The sequence below is a fragment of the Nymphalis io genome, chromosome 16 (genome assembly GCF_905147045.1).
Source record: "Nymphalis io chromosome 16, ilAglIoxx1.1, whole genome shotgun sequence".
In the NCBI taxonomy this organism is placed as follows: domain Eukaryota; kingdom Metazoa; phylum Arthropoda; class Insecta; order Lepidoptera; family Nymphalidae; genus Nymphalis; species Nymphalis io.
Genome location: NC_065903.1, coordinates 2,058,554 through 2,077,127, shown reverse-complemented (window position 1 = coordinate 2,077,127; position 18,574 = coordinate 2,058,554). Strand labels below are relative to the sequence as shown.

The 18,574-nt window shown below is 31.4% G+C and overlaps 1 protein-coding gene across 1 annotated transcript in view; it reads right to left on the bottom strand.

Moving 5' to 3' along the window:
- LOC126774468 (tRNA dimethylallyltransferase) overlaps window positions 1-18,574 on the bottom strand; it is a 240,990-nt gene that overhangs the window by 137,107 nt on the left and 85,309 nt on the right. The window contains exons 2-3 of the mRNA XM_050496026.1: window positions 4,394-4,531; window positions 2,764-3,218 (exon numbers count right to left, since the gene is read on the bottom strand). Of these exons, the coding sequence (XP_050351983.1) occupies window positions 2,764-3,218; window positions 4,394-4,531 (593 nt within the window). The remainder of the gene's footprint in view (window positions 1-2,763; window positions 3,219-4,393; window positions 4,532-18,574) is intronic.

Genomic DNA, 18,574 nt, shown 5'->3' with positions numbered 1-18,574 from the left:
ACACTCCTACGATTTTACGACTGGTCCTACAAATCTCTAAATTACTTCAAAGCCATTATATGAAAATATTTTAAAACAAAAAATTAGCATTTAAAATATTTACAATTTGTACGCATATTCGAATAGCTGTCCTTAAAACCGATACATTTCATGGTCACCCTAACGTTGGATACTCAGCCAAGGTCAGACCGCGCTCACACTCGCAAACTACGATATCCTTCGAAGCGGTCGTAGACCCACGGAAGTCGGCTCGACCAACGAAACACGACCCGCCGCCACCCGTACAATTCCCCTACAAAGGCATTACAAACCAAACGAAGCTCGAAGAAGCGGCTCCATCTGACTGGCCGACGGTTTTATGTCATCATGTCAAGCGACCTTCATTTTCGATGTTTATGTAAACCGCGTGAACAAGTTCCTATGACGTTACGGCATTATTATTTCCTATTATATTTAATACAAAGTTTCTGTTCCCGCGGTTTCGTTCGTTCGAACACAATATAATGTTTATAATTGCTATCTTCAACTGCTACACGTCTTGCCGTTTTTACTCCCAAAAATACCCGTTACAACCGGTAGTAGAGTTTTTGCAGACCCGACACACTGGGTATTCTACCATAGATTTAAGTTTTGTAAATACTTCATGGAATGTAAAATTATAGCGGCATTTGTGTTGACGAAAAAATCTTTAACGCGACATCGAAGTATTGTTTTCGCGCTTATCTGCTCATATCATGGAAAGAGACTGTATTTATATATAAGACATATATTCAGTTTTCATCTCATAGAAATTCTCTCATTTTCTGGGATAAAGACAATACAAATAGTATTGTCTTTATCCTTTATATTATTGACAAAGAGCCTAATGTATAACCAGGTCGAATTTCATGAAAATCTTTGCAAACGTTATTATCATGGAATATATATCTGGCCAATAAAAAAAATTTGAAAAAAAAGTGCAGTCGTGACGTGCTTCAATAGATTAGACCTGGAACGAATACAATGTATGCATTTAACTGGCTTTTAATGCTATCGTTAAATATTTTTAATTCATTGAATATATTAATTAATCTATTTAATAAGGCATTTCAAATTGAGTGAATGTGAAATTGGTTGTCAATACATTTTAAACTTTGAATAACCGATGTAATGTTTTATAAGTACCGGTGGTAGAGCTTTGTGCAAGCTCCTCTGGGTAGGTACCACCCACTCGTCAGATATTCTACCGCAAAACAGCAGTACTTAATATTGTTGTGTTCCGGTTTGAAGGGTGAGTGAGCCAGTGTAATTACAGACACAAGGGACATAAAATCTTAGTTCCCAAGGTTGGTGGCGCATTGGATATGTAAGCGATGGTTGACATTTCTTACAATGCCAATGTCTAAGAGCGTTGGTGACCACTTACCATCAGGTGGCCCATATGCTCGTCCGCCTTCCTATTCTATAAAAAAAAAGTTTATATTCAATTTGAAGTATATGCGAACAAAACAAAAAGTATAATTGCGAAAACGGTCGAAATAATATTCTCAACTAATTATAACCATTTACGACATTAAAAAAAATTATGACGTAGCTGAGATTTATATATTTAATTCGTTTCTATCCCATTGTAAATATATGTTTATGAAAAAAATCATTTTGGTATTATTTTACTATGGACTATTATTTATTTTAAATTTTAAACAAAATTTTGACATTCGATGGTATTACTACGAGGGCATATAAATAAAAAAATGCATTTGGGTTAGACAGCCTTGAAGCGACGAATGACTTAGATATTATTTCATAATCCTTCAATGAAATAATTGTTCATACAGACTATTTTTATGCAGAGTAAAGTAATTTTAATATTTTGTTGTTAATCTGTATTATTAACAAAATTATTATTATTATTAATTCGTTTTAAAAATTACAATTTAAAAATAAATTCTTATTGTATACAAATGTATATAGATCGACCTTTTATTGCTTGTAAACAGTATTTATTTACAACAACTATACATACAATAGACAATAAAACTTAATAAGTTTTTTAAATATCGTTTCTAAATTCAATTTGAATTAAACGATTAAATGTTTTTTTTTTGTATTATTTATTTTTGTATTACGGAACGAGTTAAAAAAAGTTTAAAAACAACCTTTAATTTAATTCACATACTTTAATAGTGTTGCCAACAGTAAAATAGTTAACGTAATTTCGTATCGTTTGTTTGAATATCTCGTATAAAATTCATTCATTGAATCGTTATTTCTTGTAATAAGCGTTTTATTGTTCTTTATTTTTACATTAAAAATTAATGTGTGACCAAACATAAACACGTAACTTTTTTTAATACGAAAACGTTTTCTTTTAAATATACAATATTCAAGTTTCAAATTCAATATTCGAAATGTATAATCTGAAATATCTGGTGTCTTACTAGTAAAACCTAAATCAGAGATGGGTTTTGGTAAACATATCAATTCTGGTATCGAACACAAATAAACCTTCGGTACCATTCCATTACCATAAGAGTGTTCCGATGAATGTTTTCTAGTCGGTAACATTTGTTTTCAAGTTTCAGAGTTATGTTAACCTTTCTGAGTAGATAACGTTTTTGGAAACAAAGTTGAAAATTAGGAATTGCAGATAGAGAAATAAAATATTTGTCATCAGAAAAACTGAAATATAGGATTTAAAAGAGTATTTCCTGTATTATTATTATTTTTAATTGTGTGATTTATCATATTTATTTTTAATATTATATTAAAAAAGTCACTTACCTGAGGACTTTACGTCGATTATTGGGATGAAGCCGTGAAGCCATTACAGGGTCTATCGCATTTAATCTCGCATGGATTTCTTCATTTGTGAATCCGCTTTCATTGTCTACATCTTCTTTTAACTTTTCTTTACTTATATCTTTGATTTCAATTATTTTTCTTACAATTGTATCTTTTTTTAAATCAATTTCAGACGTTGTTTCATTTGGTACTTGTATATTATCTGATAAATCATTGGTATTATCATTTGTCGTATCTTTAGAAAGTTTTTTTTGGCAATTTTCTCCACTCGTGTCTGTTTCGGAATAATCTCTCTTTCTTCTACTTTTTTCCCAAAGTAATTCATCTGCGTTATTCATATCTTCAACAAGTATTTTATAAACAATAGATTCTATGTAATAATTTGTACCGCCCACAATGATAGGAATTTTTCCTTGTTCTGTGAGGTTATCAATCTGAAGAGAAAGTTAAGAAAACTGAAAGTCACCAAGTAGTCCGGTGTTAGATACTAGATAATTTAGAATAGATTAATTTATATATATTGAGTTATTTATCGTTTGATAACAGTGAAATAAATAAATAATCAGAACAACGTTCTCCGAACTGAATTTCGGTCACGGAGGCCATTCTATCACTCGAAACTAGTTAAGTGCGCAGGGGTTATTACGCACTATAATATGGCTTATGTGTGTGTGTGAAAACATAGGTACCGGAATAATCTGAGGTGCAAGACCAAAGGCGTGACGTGTTTTTTATTTCTTCTTTTTAAAAAATAGGTAGGTTCCTTACATCGCCAATGCCCTAACAATCTTGAAAACTAAGTTTTGATATGCCGTGTGCTTATTATACTGGATCACTGGAACACAACAAAACTAAGTTTGGCGGTAGAATGTATGATGAGTGGGTGGTACCTACCCAGACGGGCTTGCATAAAGCCCTACTACCGAGTACTTATACATAACCCTACCAACAATTTATGAAAATAACCCTAATAATGAAAATATAAATATCAGAAAACGTAACTGGAAATCAATTACTTAGTCACTTGATGAAGAATTTTCGACGTACCAGCTACCATTGTTGGTGGTACCAAGGCCATTTGTACAAACAATTACAGACTAAATATATTAAATTATAGATATTATATCAAACAATATACATTAATTCTATCACGAGATCTGTGTCGCATTCCGCCGGCGTTTGGTACTGCTGAACAAACAGGACCATCTATTGTACGATGCTTGACAAATTAAGGCTGCCGGCGATTTGACTTTTTCCTATTAAATAAAGATCTTCTTTATCCGTAATATCGTGTTTTGCTTCTTTTTGTGATGCTGCAGAATAACGACGGTTTGAACTGTCCGTAGGACAAATTAAATCTTTATATTTTAACATATTTTTGTTAACTATGTTTGTTTAGAAAACGTTCTTTGATATATGTTAGATGAAAATAACCGATATGTCCTGTTTGCACATTAACATCGTGAAATACGAAATTGACTATGAGAATTCGTAAATTAGTTTCGTATTTTGAATTAACAAAAATATACATTTGTTTCTGTATTTCGAATATTACTCGGACAAGTAAAAAAGCCAATTCATTCGTAACACTTAATATTAAAAAGGATACAATTTTAAGAGCTCTATTTCTAAAGTCCACGACTGTGAACATCTGATGTGGTTCGAGTATGTCGAGTAGATGATGCGGTACCAATTCCCGCTCCTGATGAGAGGCCTTGGCTGTCACGATGTCCAGCCCTTTGTAGATCTGAAACAAATAATATAATTATTTATTAATTTATTTTTGCTACCCAAAAAAATTAAAACGATATTTATAATCCAGAAAACGTTATTAATGATACACTGGATTACTGGAACACAACAATACTATACTATACTATACATATATGTGTGTTTTTATTCTACAAATAAAAATAATTTAGTGTAGGCTAATTGTTAGAAATCTATAAATTATTATAGATCAAGCAGCAATAATCTTAAGATAGGACATATCTTAAGATATGTCTAATAAACAAAAGACCACCCATACCATTACTGAGCAATCGGGCTAAACATTGATTTCGTTCTGTAATACCCCAGCTGAAGCTTTGTCTGTTGCTAGAAGGTACACATTCCATAATGTGAAATGCTAAGATGTCTTTAATATATCCAGAAAATAGCATCAACAATATATAAATATATGTACGTAATATAATAATGAAGTCGGGAAGAAATTAGTAATAAACTATTCAGACAAACTATTGACATTAATAGCGAAATTTCGTCAGAATACATAACATTAATAATTAAAATACCAGACAATATTAAACGTGACCACATTATCTAAAGGGCAATAATAGGGCCCGAAGGTATTACGCGGGAATAGAAAGACGTGTTCTCTTTAAACGATCCGATGTGACAATTATGCAAATAGACTTAAAATGTATGAAATATATGTAACAGGGCCGCGACGGCTCTGAACCGCTGAATGATGTCACGGTGCTAAATATTCATGAAGCTATTGAAATTATAGTTAAGATTAAGTGGGAATATTAATATTAGGAGCATTTAGGTGAAAAGAGACCTGTACTTACGTTGAAACCGTGTCAAAGTATGTTTAAATTGGTGTATTACGGATACCTTGTTTATAAGTTCAACTCTTTGTATGCATAAGGTTGTATTTATTTTTATTCAAAATAAGCAGACTCTAGCTAGATGCCAGTCCTGTGTGATTTTTTTCAGAAATGCGAATAAGTCTAAGAAATACCTTTACAGTAATAAATCTTAAATTAAACTGCTTTTTACTTTTGCTCGCTTAAAAACGTTCTTTCATGCCTTTCATACAATGGTAAATATATATTTTTTAATATGAAGCCAGGGTTTGGTATAATATTTATTTTTATAATATGTATAATAAACTAATAAATAAATAATACAGTAGATAATCACATTTTTAGCTTCAACAATAGTAAATCTTGTGCTAAAAGTGGATACACGAACTAATTTAAGGTTCAGAATGAAACCTTTATTTTCAAATCGCTTCGTCCAAAGTAACAAAGTATACCTTTTTTATTGAATACAATTTACCAATCATACATACGTACATACAAAATCATACATACAAAATCAATAAAAATTATTGCCGCTAATAATATTAAAGCTGATAGTCGATGGGCATAAGCTGACGAACTTTTCTGATTAATTTTTTGATTGATCTATAAATTTATTATATGTAGATTCTTATTTTATGTTTAAGACCACGACACATACAACGCTGACAAGTTGAGTAAAAAAAAGCTTAGATAGCGCTTGAAACCCGAATAAAAATAGCTATTCCGTCACCAAAATTTTGTCCCCGGTAAATTCCGTAATTAATTAGCCTATAGGCTTATCCATGGTCAAGGTTATCTCAATGTCAAATTTATCGACGGTTTTTTAAATTAAATAAGCAGACAGACTGAATTAATTTACGTTAATAGAAAATTTTCTGTAAGGCTACTCTGTAAGATCAAACTCGATACTCACCGCAGAACACAATCGTGAAATGTAAGTACAGTGATATGCGACATTGCCTATTATCATTATAACATTGAAATTATACCATTACTGGTACTTAGCGATACTTGGTATTGTTTTAAGGGTGAGTGAGCCAATGTAACTACAGGCACAAGGAACATTATATCTAGTTCTCAAGTTGGTGGCGCATTAAAGATGTAAGTAATGGTTAATATTTTTTATTATTAGGTTGCCAATTTGCAAATCCGCTTACATATTTCATAAAAAATATAGGTATCAATGTCGCGTAACGTAAGTCGGTTTTTAACATTTCGAGTGAGATACGAAGCGATTTCCTACATATCATTAGGATATTAAAGTTCAATGGCAAAACAGTGTTTGTATCTAATTCATAATATGTATTTTTCCTTTACCTTATATTATTATGTCATAATATCGTTCAGATATGCTAAGTTTCATATAATATTTATATTTATGTTATTATAGGAGAAATCTTGCTAAGTTGTTTTTCCAATACACACAAATATTAACATCTAGGTATATAACAATTTAATGTTACGTAAAACAAAATCAAATTTATCGGTTTTGCGCAAATGAACCCAGTAATACGTACAAAAAAATCTTAATGAACCTCCGATAAGCTATCGCGGGTCAGGCGGTTGCATAAATACAAAAATATGGGCCTTCCGATTCGCCGACAAGATCAAATAAGTCACCTTGCTTAATTTATATTTTTGTAATCAACTGATGATGTCTCGGTGTATCATCGCTTTATACCTATAAAACCTATAAAAATTTAGTGATTTCATTTTCTCGTTATTATGATTAAATTCCTAAATTTCCTTTCCTGTGTTAATTTCATCAGGTTATTTTTATTAACTTAAAAATACCCACATATTAAAATCATTAACATTTCCTAACTATCTAAAACATAGTACTTAAGATGGAATGGCAAATTTAATTGTACATATAAACAGAGGTTCTGTTCACAAATAAGTGACTATAATACGTCTTATTGAGAATGTCTTTAAATCTTTTCCAATTGAAGGAGTAAAGATAAACAAACCTTAGATTGACACAGTCGATGCGATTTGCTAACAGTTCTGCTGTATCATACACTACAAAGTTTTTTAATTAATTTACCTTTATTTATAATACAAGACTATTTCACTTAACTAGTTATAACCACTTTAATTTAACTTCCAAAGTTCCGATTACAACTTCGTGGACAATGAGAACGCCATTTTCTCACGAATCCATAGTGAATATCATAGATTTTAGATCTCGAACAATGATATGGCGTCAATTTGATGTCAAAGTCTTTATTCCTCTTGTGGTTGGAATAGATTATAGATGCATTGTATTCACACAAACATTATCTTTGTTAGTTTATTTATTTTTATTTTTTATAAATTATTAGTTTTTTTTTTTAATTTATATACTAATAGAGGTTTTACTTTTATAATATTAATTTCGAACCATCGTCTACACGTTGACAATGTCTTATGTAAATTAAGAAACTTAGTTGGTATATGGTTATATTTCAAAATAATAACAAGTAGCTTAATTGATAAAACGTTTATTAAAATTAAATAATCAATATTGTCTGTTCGTTCAGTATAAAATTACGACGTCAAAATAAAGATGACAAAAACACTATTACATACTACTTATTTATTACAGTGTGGTAGTTATAAAAAATAAAGAGTTAAGAATAGTGTGTATTTTAAAGTTTTTTTTTCATTTGTTTCCTTAATTAAAAAAAAAAAAAAACAGTTGGCGCCACGGGAGCGGCAGATGTGTAACATTAAAATATACGTTTATTAAAATAATTTAAATTAATGAAAGCCAATAAATAAACATGTAGTGAAATAAATAATAGCATAGAGTTTCATTATTAAAATAAATATATTACAGCAATCAATAAATCAAACCACTCTTTATTCCAGTAGACTTATATGGGCACTTTTGTATTGCCATGATACAATATTGTTTTTTTTTATATAATTTATATAATCTTGTGTTAAATAATATGCCTTATTTATCAAAGTTTTTTATATGAGTTATAAATTTATTAATAGGTAAAGTTAAAAATAACCTAGGAATCTTATTATAGAAACGAATACCGTGATTTGTTGTCTTTGCAAAGTCGAAAAGTGTAAGTTTATTTTTTACTATTCGTGTTCTTTTTTTTTATAGAATAGGAAGGTGGATGAGCATATGGGCCACCTGATGGTAAGTGGTCACCAAACGCCCTTAGACATTGGCATTGTAAGAAATGTCAACCATCGCTTATAGCCAATGCGCCACCAACCTTGGGAACTAAGATTTTATGTCCCTTGTGCCTGTAATTACACTGGCTCACTCACCCTTCAAACCGGAACACAACAATATCAAGTATTGCTGTTTTGCGGTAGAATATCTGATGAGTGGGTGGTACCTACCCAGACGAGCTTGCACAAAGCCCTACCACCAGTAGTGTTCATACAATGATTGTCACTGTTTTATTAAAATGATCTATATTATTGTGAATATACATAATATAGCGTACGCGCACACAAGGGAGTAGTCCGGCGTCAGTGACGGCATAAGAGAACGTCATGAGTTGGGATCTTGTCTAGCCATCGGATCCTCGCATGGTTATGAACCAGTGTCTCGACAAAAGATAATTTGTGAATGAATATGACCTCAATAAGTCAAATCGTAGAAACGAGTTGATCACTAACAGCCACACAAGATTTTAACATAAATATTAGCATTGCAAAAACTGAACCATGACTGATAATTAAGTATAATTTTAAAGTTCACATTGGAAAGGCAGACAATATAACCTCTAACCCAGTTGGATGAAATTCGATTACGTTTTGTTTGACGTTGCCGACCGGAATGAGAAGTATGAAAATCCGTAAATGACCTTGAGTCAGCTCACTGTTTCAAGCGGGGTGGGGTGGTGACAGAAATTCATTCAACACATGACGGTTTCTTCAAGAGGTTTGCTTTCACCTCCGGACATTGACGAATAATACACATAAATTAAGCACGTTAATCTCATTGGAGCCTACATGGATTTGAACCGGTAACCTTTGTTTAAGATTCACGTGTTCTTCAAACTAGGCCATCTCGACACATGATTTAAAACATGAATTTGATATTTGACAAAGCCGTTGACAATAATCTTAAGAACGCCTTATGGTATAAATATATAAATATTAACCAAACATCATCAATGCGCCACCAACCTTGAAAACTTAGATGTTGTGCCTGTAAAAACACTGGCTCACTCATCCTTTTTTTTAACCCTGGAAAAACGTTTTACGCGTTTCCCCCCGGGAATCGCGCGAGTATATGGGACTCGCCAGCGTCCAAGGCGCCGAGCGCGCCCCGAACATCGGGGCTAATATCCACTAAAAAAACCAGCGGCACCCTTTTCGTCTTAACGAGGAGCGCCACGGGATCGCTTGCGCATGTTACCGAGACGCTGACTCACCCTTCACAAGCCTTCGGAACACAAACATTACTAAGTATTGCTGTTTGTCAGTATATAATTTAATGTTTTTTTTTTTCAAGTTTTTTGTGTATTATTCTACCATAACGCAAATGAAACCTTGGAACACCACTAGTTTTATATAAAATCCTCACCTCCGAATCGACCTCATTCATTTCTCATACACAACGATTATTATTTCTCGTACAATTAGAATATCTGTAGTAATTATGCATTTAATCAGAAGGGCAAGGGTCTGTTTTAATTTACTTTGGCCTCAAATTTAATTTTAACGGTTTCAAAGCGAATTAATCGTAAATTAGGTACAGTCAAACTGTTTGTGAAGGGAACTTTATCTAAATTTGAAGGTGATACCAATAATAAGAAAAACATTTGTATTTTTAATTTTCGTTCGTGTCTTCTTATTTAAATAAAAAGATACAAACGTCCCAAATGTAAATATTTTTTTGAAAATATATACTTTGAAGGGAAACAGTCAAATTACTGTAATTAGTAAAACAATATATTTTTCTGTCAAATGTCAAATAATTCATAACTAAACAGCCGCTAAGTTACTTTTATAAGTACGGCCGTTAATCATTATAGATTGTGTAAATGTAATTTAATGTCAACATAATACCAATCATTCGCATGCGCGTATCTCATTTATTAAAGGTCTTTCATTTCTCTTTCTTTTGTCTCTACCACAAGAGAAGAAGGAAATGTTACGTCATATCAGTGACGTCCATCATACCTATGCCTTTTCTTAACCAAAGCATTCATATCAATGCATACTCATTTCTTACTTTTATATATAACGTTTATATTAATTTATTTTTATTTGCAACAAACAGTTCATAAATGTATTAACTAATAAAATTTCCAATAATTTGTACATTAAGTCTTTTAGCAGTGAGATGGAAGCGCGATACAACATGATTATTTCGTATTACTGGAATGAATACCGTTGAGCTGAGCTGACCTGGCTCACGTAAATATTTCATGTGAGTGAGGTCGCTGGAAAAGTTGGTAAAAGAAACGACACTTAATATAAATATTTGGGTCAGTTTCTTTGTCTTAGCCGATTGTCGTGAAGTTTAATAATCCGATAGATCAAGACAAAAATGTTCATATATCTTGATTTCTACGTAAAGTAAATGGAGAAAATTATGTGGTAATTGTTTTAATAAGAGACTATACCATGACCATATCTATAATAAAAAAATCGTTTTTCCTGACTGACTGTCAACGCACAACTAAAACTACTAAGAATAGAAAGCCGAAATTCGAAACACAGTTTTATTTTATAAGGGGGAGAAATGGGGGGATAAACTTGTATGAATTTTAGCCGTACGAACTCGGAACAGGCAGCTAATAATATATCCAGTTGGATGGAAAACAGCAGATCAATTGACTCAATGACAGTAAAGTTGGTTCTGCGCCTGATCTTGATGCGCGTCATAACAACTTATACTCGTAAGAAAGGTGACAGAGTCTGCCAGTGTTTACACACAAACTAGGCGCAGTTGTCAATCATGCAGGAGGACATCATTATGATTACCATCAACGGTACGTTTATTACTTATAGACAAGCAATGTTTAGCACATGAGAAAACAGTTCATTTGAAACTGTTTCTATATTACTTTCATTGCGCTTAGGCAGACTTAAAAGCTGTTTAAATCAAATATTTAATGCACAAGAAAATTGCTCACAACTTGATACTAAATTCTAGCATAATCGCTTTAATATGTACATTTTTTATATGAATACATTTCGTTAGCGTATAGAGCTTGTAAGATAAATAAAATAAAATATATCATTTTATTATTCCCTGAAGTTTTCTTTTCTAATAATATATGTACATATGATAATCAGACTTATATATACATTACATGCATTAGTAAGATAAATCTTTATATATTTGACTCGAAGACACAATTAAAAATAATAAAAACTTTGTGGAATATATCTGTTAAAGTTCTCTATAAAACTATTTGAAATATCTGCATAAAGAGCCCCTTATAGTATTTTAAATATAAATTTCTATGTAAACATATGTTATGTAAACAAAAAATCGTATATACGTTGTATATAATACAATATTATATGAGTAAAATAATCATAAATAAATCCATACACAATCAGTATTTTTTAAATTAAGAACGCAATCAATAAAACGTATGTCTCTACGTCCGTAATGATATATTGCGCAGAAAGAATTCACCTTGACCGTCCACTTATCATGACCTATTGCGGTAGGACGAGGCGGACCACTCAAAGTGACCCCTGCTCCCATACATTATGATGCGCAATAAGTGTCTAATAATACCTAAATCTCGAAGACCGTCTACTACGTACAGTTTACTATTGAACAGAGGTCAACTTATTTTGGTCACTTCGTCAAGTGCATCCATTTTGCTTGGGCAACTCATCGCTTTATTTTTGAAAGCAAAAAAGGCTTTTCTTTATTTCATACTTTTATTTGACACCATAGGTGTCTGACGTGAGTATAATTTTGTTCACGATAAGATGTTTTAATTAATTACAAAACCTAAATAATAATTATTATTAGTTAAGATTGTTACCCTTTCACGTCTTAACTACTCAACCGATCATCATTAAATTTCGTATACCCGGGTACAGAAAGGGACATAAGGTACCTAATAGATGCCTCCCCTCCCCACCGTCACACGCAGGCGGAAACATGTGGAGGATAAAATAAATTTCCGTAACGCGTAACTTTATATTAATCGAAGCAAAATTTGCGAAATAGCAAAATTGAATCCGTTATCCCTCAGGAATTACGTCCCAGGTATCAATTATACTGTACAATTGTCTGAAGCCGCAGAGTTTTTTTTTTTTCATTATTGAGCCTGTAAGCCACTGTCCTATACTAATTTGACAAAGGAAAATTATGTAGGAATTAGCAATGAACAAGTTTCAATTGCAATGTCATGTAATTGTGCCAAGATATATTATTTTGTTCATGTTACAAAGGATTGAGAAAGCGTTTTTTTCTGGCAATAAATCGCAAAAATTCGCAATTTAGCAGAATTCTACTCCCGTAAGATACTTCCGCATCTGATTGCTATAATGTTATGAGAATTAGAAAGGATTCAGTTCAATAAGTCGGTAGGCATAATATAAATTTGCCATTGCAAATGATCCACATGATAGCAAGTGGTCACCACCGCCCATAGTCATTGACGCTGGAAGAAATATTAACCATTACATTGTTAATGCGCAACACACACATACTAACATATGCTTTATATTCTACCACCAAATAGCAATACTAAGTGTTATTGCTGTTTGGTGATAGAATATCTGTAGAGGAGGTCATTATGGTGAACATTACATAATTAAACTTGATACTTATTTGTTACAGATATACAATGTTGGTGTCTTCAAATCTAGAGTTCTTCATCAAACAGGTTATAGGCAAGCGTGCTACATCTTAGACCGTGTCGATGCTTATTAGGCAAGTCAACTGTCAAACGCTGGCCTATTCATTGTAAAAAAAAAAAATACACTGTGGCGTCTATGACAGGCAGAAATGATCATACTCCTAAGAGAAGGGGACACTTTCATTTCGGTCCGATTTTGTCCAAAATGTTTTATTAACGTATGATGTCGAGATATAATTTGCAAGCTGGGAATATTTTCTACTACGTAATAGCGCGCCGTGTCTATAGACAGATTTAAAATACTGTATTCTATCTTACGAAATATTATATGAGATAACCTTGTCCTATAAACATTTTGAAGGCGTTTATATTTTATTTATATGGCTATAAAATATTTAATTATTAATGCTTTTGGTAAAATTCCACTCGAATGTATTGTAGTTAAAGATGAAAAAGATAAATAATTATTTTAACAACAGATAATATTTAAGTTAATAAAGTCGCAGTAGGTAGTACATTCTTCATGATTTGCACCCACATCATATTGGTTTCATGTTATAAAGTAACGTAACAAACTGTTAATAAGCCACTGCTGGGCTAAGGCTTTTGAGGGGAAGGTTTGGAGTTCAGTCCACCACGCAGCTCGAATGCGGTTTGATGAATACACGTCAGATCAGATCTGATACATCAGATTAAAATCTGACGTTTTCCTCACGATGTTATCCTTCACCACGGAGAACGAAATGAACGATAAACACAAATTAAGCACACGAAAATTTCACCACAACCACCACCAGCTCCAATGAGATTCACGTGTTCGAACCACTCGGGTCTATTTTATAAAAAACAAAAATACCTTAATCATAATTTTCGCTATAAATAATAAAGTTTATATCAAGAAAATCATCAGGATACAGCTTAGTAATAAGAAACCGGAACGACGGGCATAATTTTCGAATTATCTTTTAGTGCCGAGATTCTTTTGGTATTTGATTTCGCTTAATAAAACTATGTTAATATAAATGTGAAAGTGAGTCTGTTTGTCCTTACACGCCTTAACGCCTCAAGCTATCATGAAATTAAGACTAAAATTTTTTTAAATAAAATATATATTATTGCAGAGGTAGTTTTAAATTTAATTGATAACGAACATGACGAAACCAAAGTGATTTTATTACCATAAGAAGAATATTTTGATTATTATTTTGCAACAAATCCTCATAACAGGATAGGGTTTCCTGAGATTGTAAGCACACGAGTGAGTAGTTCATTCATCATTATCTACTGCGAAAATCTAATACAGAACAAATGACTTTTATAATTTTCAAATCTTTATTATTACATTTTCCATGGCCTGTATTAAAGTATCAATCCGGGTTTCAATAGAACATCAAACTATTTATTATTCTTAATGTCAGATATTCTAGAAACTTCTAGAATATCTGTCAAGGTTATGATCTGATCAAACCGACTGAAATCTATACCCCAAATCTATAACAAAGTTTTTAAATGAGGCCTGTAAGTCTAAACTTCAGCTAATTCGGACAAAAATTGGAAATTATTCTTCGTATTATGAGCGTTATCAATTGCCAATATATTTTAAATTGTAAACAACTAATATATAAAACCCAATTATTGTTATAACTTCCTACGGATATGACGATATTGTCAACAGAATTAATTAATGAACAGGATTTGCCCAAGTTTAACAAATGTTCGGCGTTTATGAACTTTAGCCTAAATTTTATTGAAATTAAATTAATCGTACGCTTCGTCAATATTATATAACTTTGATGTCAACAGTATGTTACTAGAAATTCAAAATGGCGGACGCTATTTAACATATTTTAAAACATATTATAATTGTAACACGTTCGATTTTGTACTCTTATAATCTATAAAATTTTATTACGTGATTCCAGTTCTTTTTGTAATAAATGTTGATTAAGTATTTTAATATATTTTTTAATTTAAGATTTTTTTAGTCGTATTCATACAAACAGATAATCACAAACATTCTTATCGTATAATAAGACATATAAATGATGGTCTTCGTTATTGATAACGAAAATTTATTTAAAAAAAATTACCATAATTTGAAGAAATTACAAATAAATGATGTTAAAAAATTAAAGCGCGCTCAAAGAACACGTGACGACGGTAAAACATTTTTGTATACAACAAAATTGTACTCAAAATCAATATACTTGATGAGTATATATACATAACCGAGGAACATTTTTATAACAATTAAAAACAAAATATAACATAAATGCGCAATATTGATAACCTCTCGCGACGAATTCGTGTCACATGTTAAATCCTACGTTATCCGATAACATTGGTAAAAATTGCACGCACATTACTAGGTATTAACATTTTTATATTTATGGCTGTTGCTAACAGTACGAGGTGTGGCGGAGTTTGAGCGAGGCGGCAAGCGATTTTAAAACAATTATTATTTCTTATATTTATATATGGCGAAAATGCGTGAAATACATTACGGTCGTACGCTTAGTACGATTTCAAGGTCGACTCTTAAGCGCAACGTTACTACACGTAACGATGCTGAAACTTAAATTTTTTATTATTTAAAAACCCTTACAGAGAATGAAACAATGATTTACTATATTTAATACGATGTGATGATTAAAATTTAATATAAATCGTCATCATCATAATTTCGGTGTTTTAAAATCATCCGCTGTCAAACCGACAGCGACTGGCATTTAAAAAATTACAGATAACACATATCTGCCAAGGCCATCCACTTATCACAACGATTTTATACTATGACACACATTAAAACAGAAGTTGTACTACATTCAAACTATATAATACGTTTATTATCCCCACTATTTTCAATGACATATACCTTAACGTAATTATTTTACGGGTATTTTTTGAATGGCAGAGGTGTCGTGCGAAATACAGAAATATTCAATACGATAGACAGTTCCTTATCGAATGTTAAAGTAAAGTCAAACGGGTTTCTGTATAATTGAGTTTCTGATAGCACATATCGTCATTGACAAAATTATAACGAAGAATTCAGGTTTAAAAATGGCGGCGGCATTTTACGCGGCAATTTCTAATGTTAATTTTTTTTTTTTAATTAATAAAGTAAATAATTTATACTCTATGAGAAATCGTTTGAAATTTTAGCCACCGCGACACATACAAGTTGGTACAAAAATTTAATACAATAAAAATATCCTTACTTAATATGACAAATGCGAAAGTGAGTTTGTTTGTTTGTTTGTTACCCTTTCACGTCTTAACTACTCAACCGATCATCTTTAAAAAATTCCATAGAAGTGGTCAGGGGGTCAAAAGGTCTGGCGAAGCAGCGGGTGGACACTAGTATATATCAATTTCCATTCGCGTTGAGAACATTTATGTTTCTTAATAATTGTTGAACGTTAAGAGTACGAGGAAATCGTTCTAAAACATAACACATTTATCCTTTTTTATACTTATTGAAGTATTAACATAATACGTGCGAGAGGAAATTATATAAAATCATAGAGCAATAATAATTTGCGTAAAAATTATTTAGTTATGCCACGTTAACATCGCACCTTCGAGCACGCACCTTCGTACGCATGTACGAGTGCGCATGCGTGCAAGCACTCACATAAAAGATCAACCAAAGATCGAACGATTGATACGATAGACAATTTAAAATACTACATATATATACATATATATTTAAGACGTGACCCTTTCTGTGACATATCTAACCGCCACCTAAAAGAGGTACATTTACATACATTTTGTAAAATACTTACCTTTTATTTTAAAACTTTTATCTTGTTTTAATAATAACGTCCAACAGTACTTAACTATATATAGTATGATATATTATGCATATATTAAATGCGAGTTACAGTTTTAATACGTATGTATGAGGTTTGATTCGATTACAATTTAATTATTTTTTAAATCGACGTTTTCTATTAATGAATCAGTGGCTGTGATTAAAGACTTGATAACCGTGACAATCCAATGACGTTGGACCGCTTTCTCGTGTTTGTACAAAATTACAATTCTATGAAAACTTTATTAGGAACAGATAAATACTCGTTTTAACTAATAAATATAAAATCAAAACATCGTTTATCGTGTTCTTGAAATTCGCTTTTCTTTTCAACAATAAACGTTTTTTTTATTCAAATTTCTGTACGCAGTCGATTAAGAATTTAATGAAGGGTCGAAATATAACAATGAAAATAAAAATACTTGAACAACTGTTTAAACTTTGATGAGATGATGAGTATTTCCTGACATTGACTTAAAACTACATTCGTTATCTACATACAGACAAATTTACTAACATATCGATTTTATTCATTAACAGATAGTACTGAAGTAGGAACGATCCAGCAAATGTAGTGGCATAATGCGTTCGGGCGTTTGCCGCTTACTGTGGGCCGATGACGTCACCTGATATGAATGAAAGAGGCGCCCACGCACACAATGATACACATTAATGTTGAGTGCACACTATAAAACAAATAAATGCATTTACATTTAAATAATTAAAGATTAATTGATAGCACTTAAATAAATTAATACGTACAGTACATTCCCGCCACTTTGGGGTAAACAGCATCGGTCCCCGTCATTAACAAAAGTCCGGATCTAGTATCTGTAGTTTGCATAAAAGAGTAACAAGTGAGATACCGGTTTTTTCCGGTATAATCTACATTTCGAGCAAGTGGTTTGCGTTTGATTAATGCAACATTTTTAAATTACGATTTAAACGTGCCTGTAAGAGTTTATTTTAATAGAAAATATTTTAAATTGATTTGATTCACATTAATTACCAAAATATCTAAATAGGCATAGACAAAACATTTTAGTATCTTTGTCTCATCTGTTATTAACCGATATTTTTCTTTTAATAGATCAATACCTAGCTACCAAACAGGACATAATCGCTTTCATATTAATTGCATCAATAAATTATTATAAATTTATATGTTTTCCTCAAATTTTCAATAATGATAATGATAAAATTTCGAACACTAGACGATTTTGCTGTTTTTCCTGTATTATTTATTTATTTATTTCATTTTGTACATAAATTAGATAGACAATTAAATAGAGGTTGAAAAAGTTTTTTGACAAATGTTCTACTAATTTATAGGTTATTAAATCATTCGTAAAAGCATCACATTATACATAGTCATTGTATAAAGTTTATAGTTAACAATTACAAGTCCATAAAAATACAAATACATTAAAATCATTAAAAATATTTTAAAATTATTATTAAATTTACGATTGAATATTATCCAGTATTATCAATAAAAGCAAGCCGTCATTTCGAATCTTATTAAGTTCATATATATTAATCAAATTATAAACCGTTTCAAATATACGGTACACAAGTGTGTA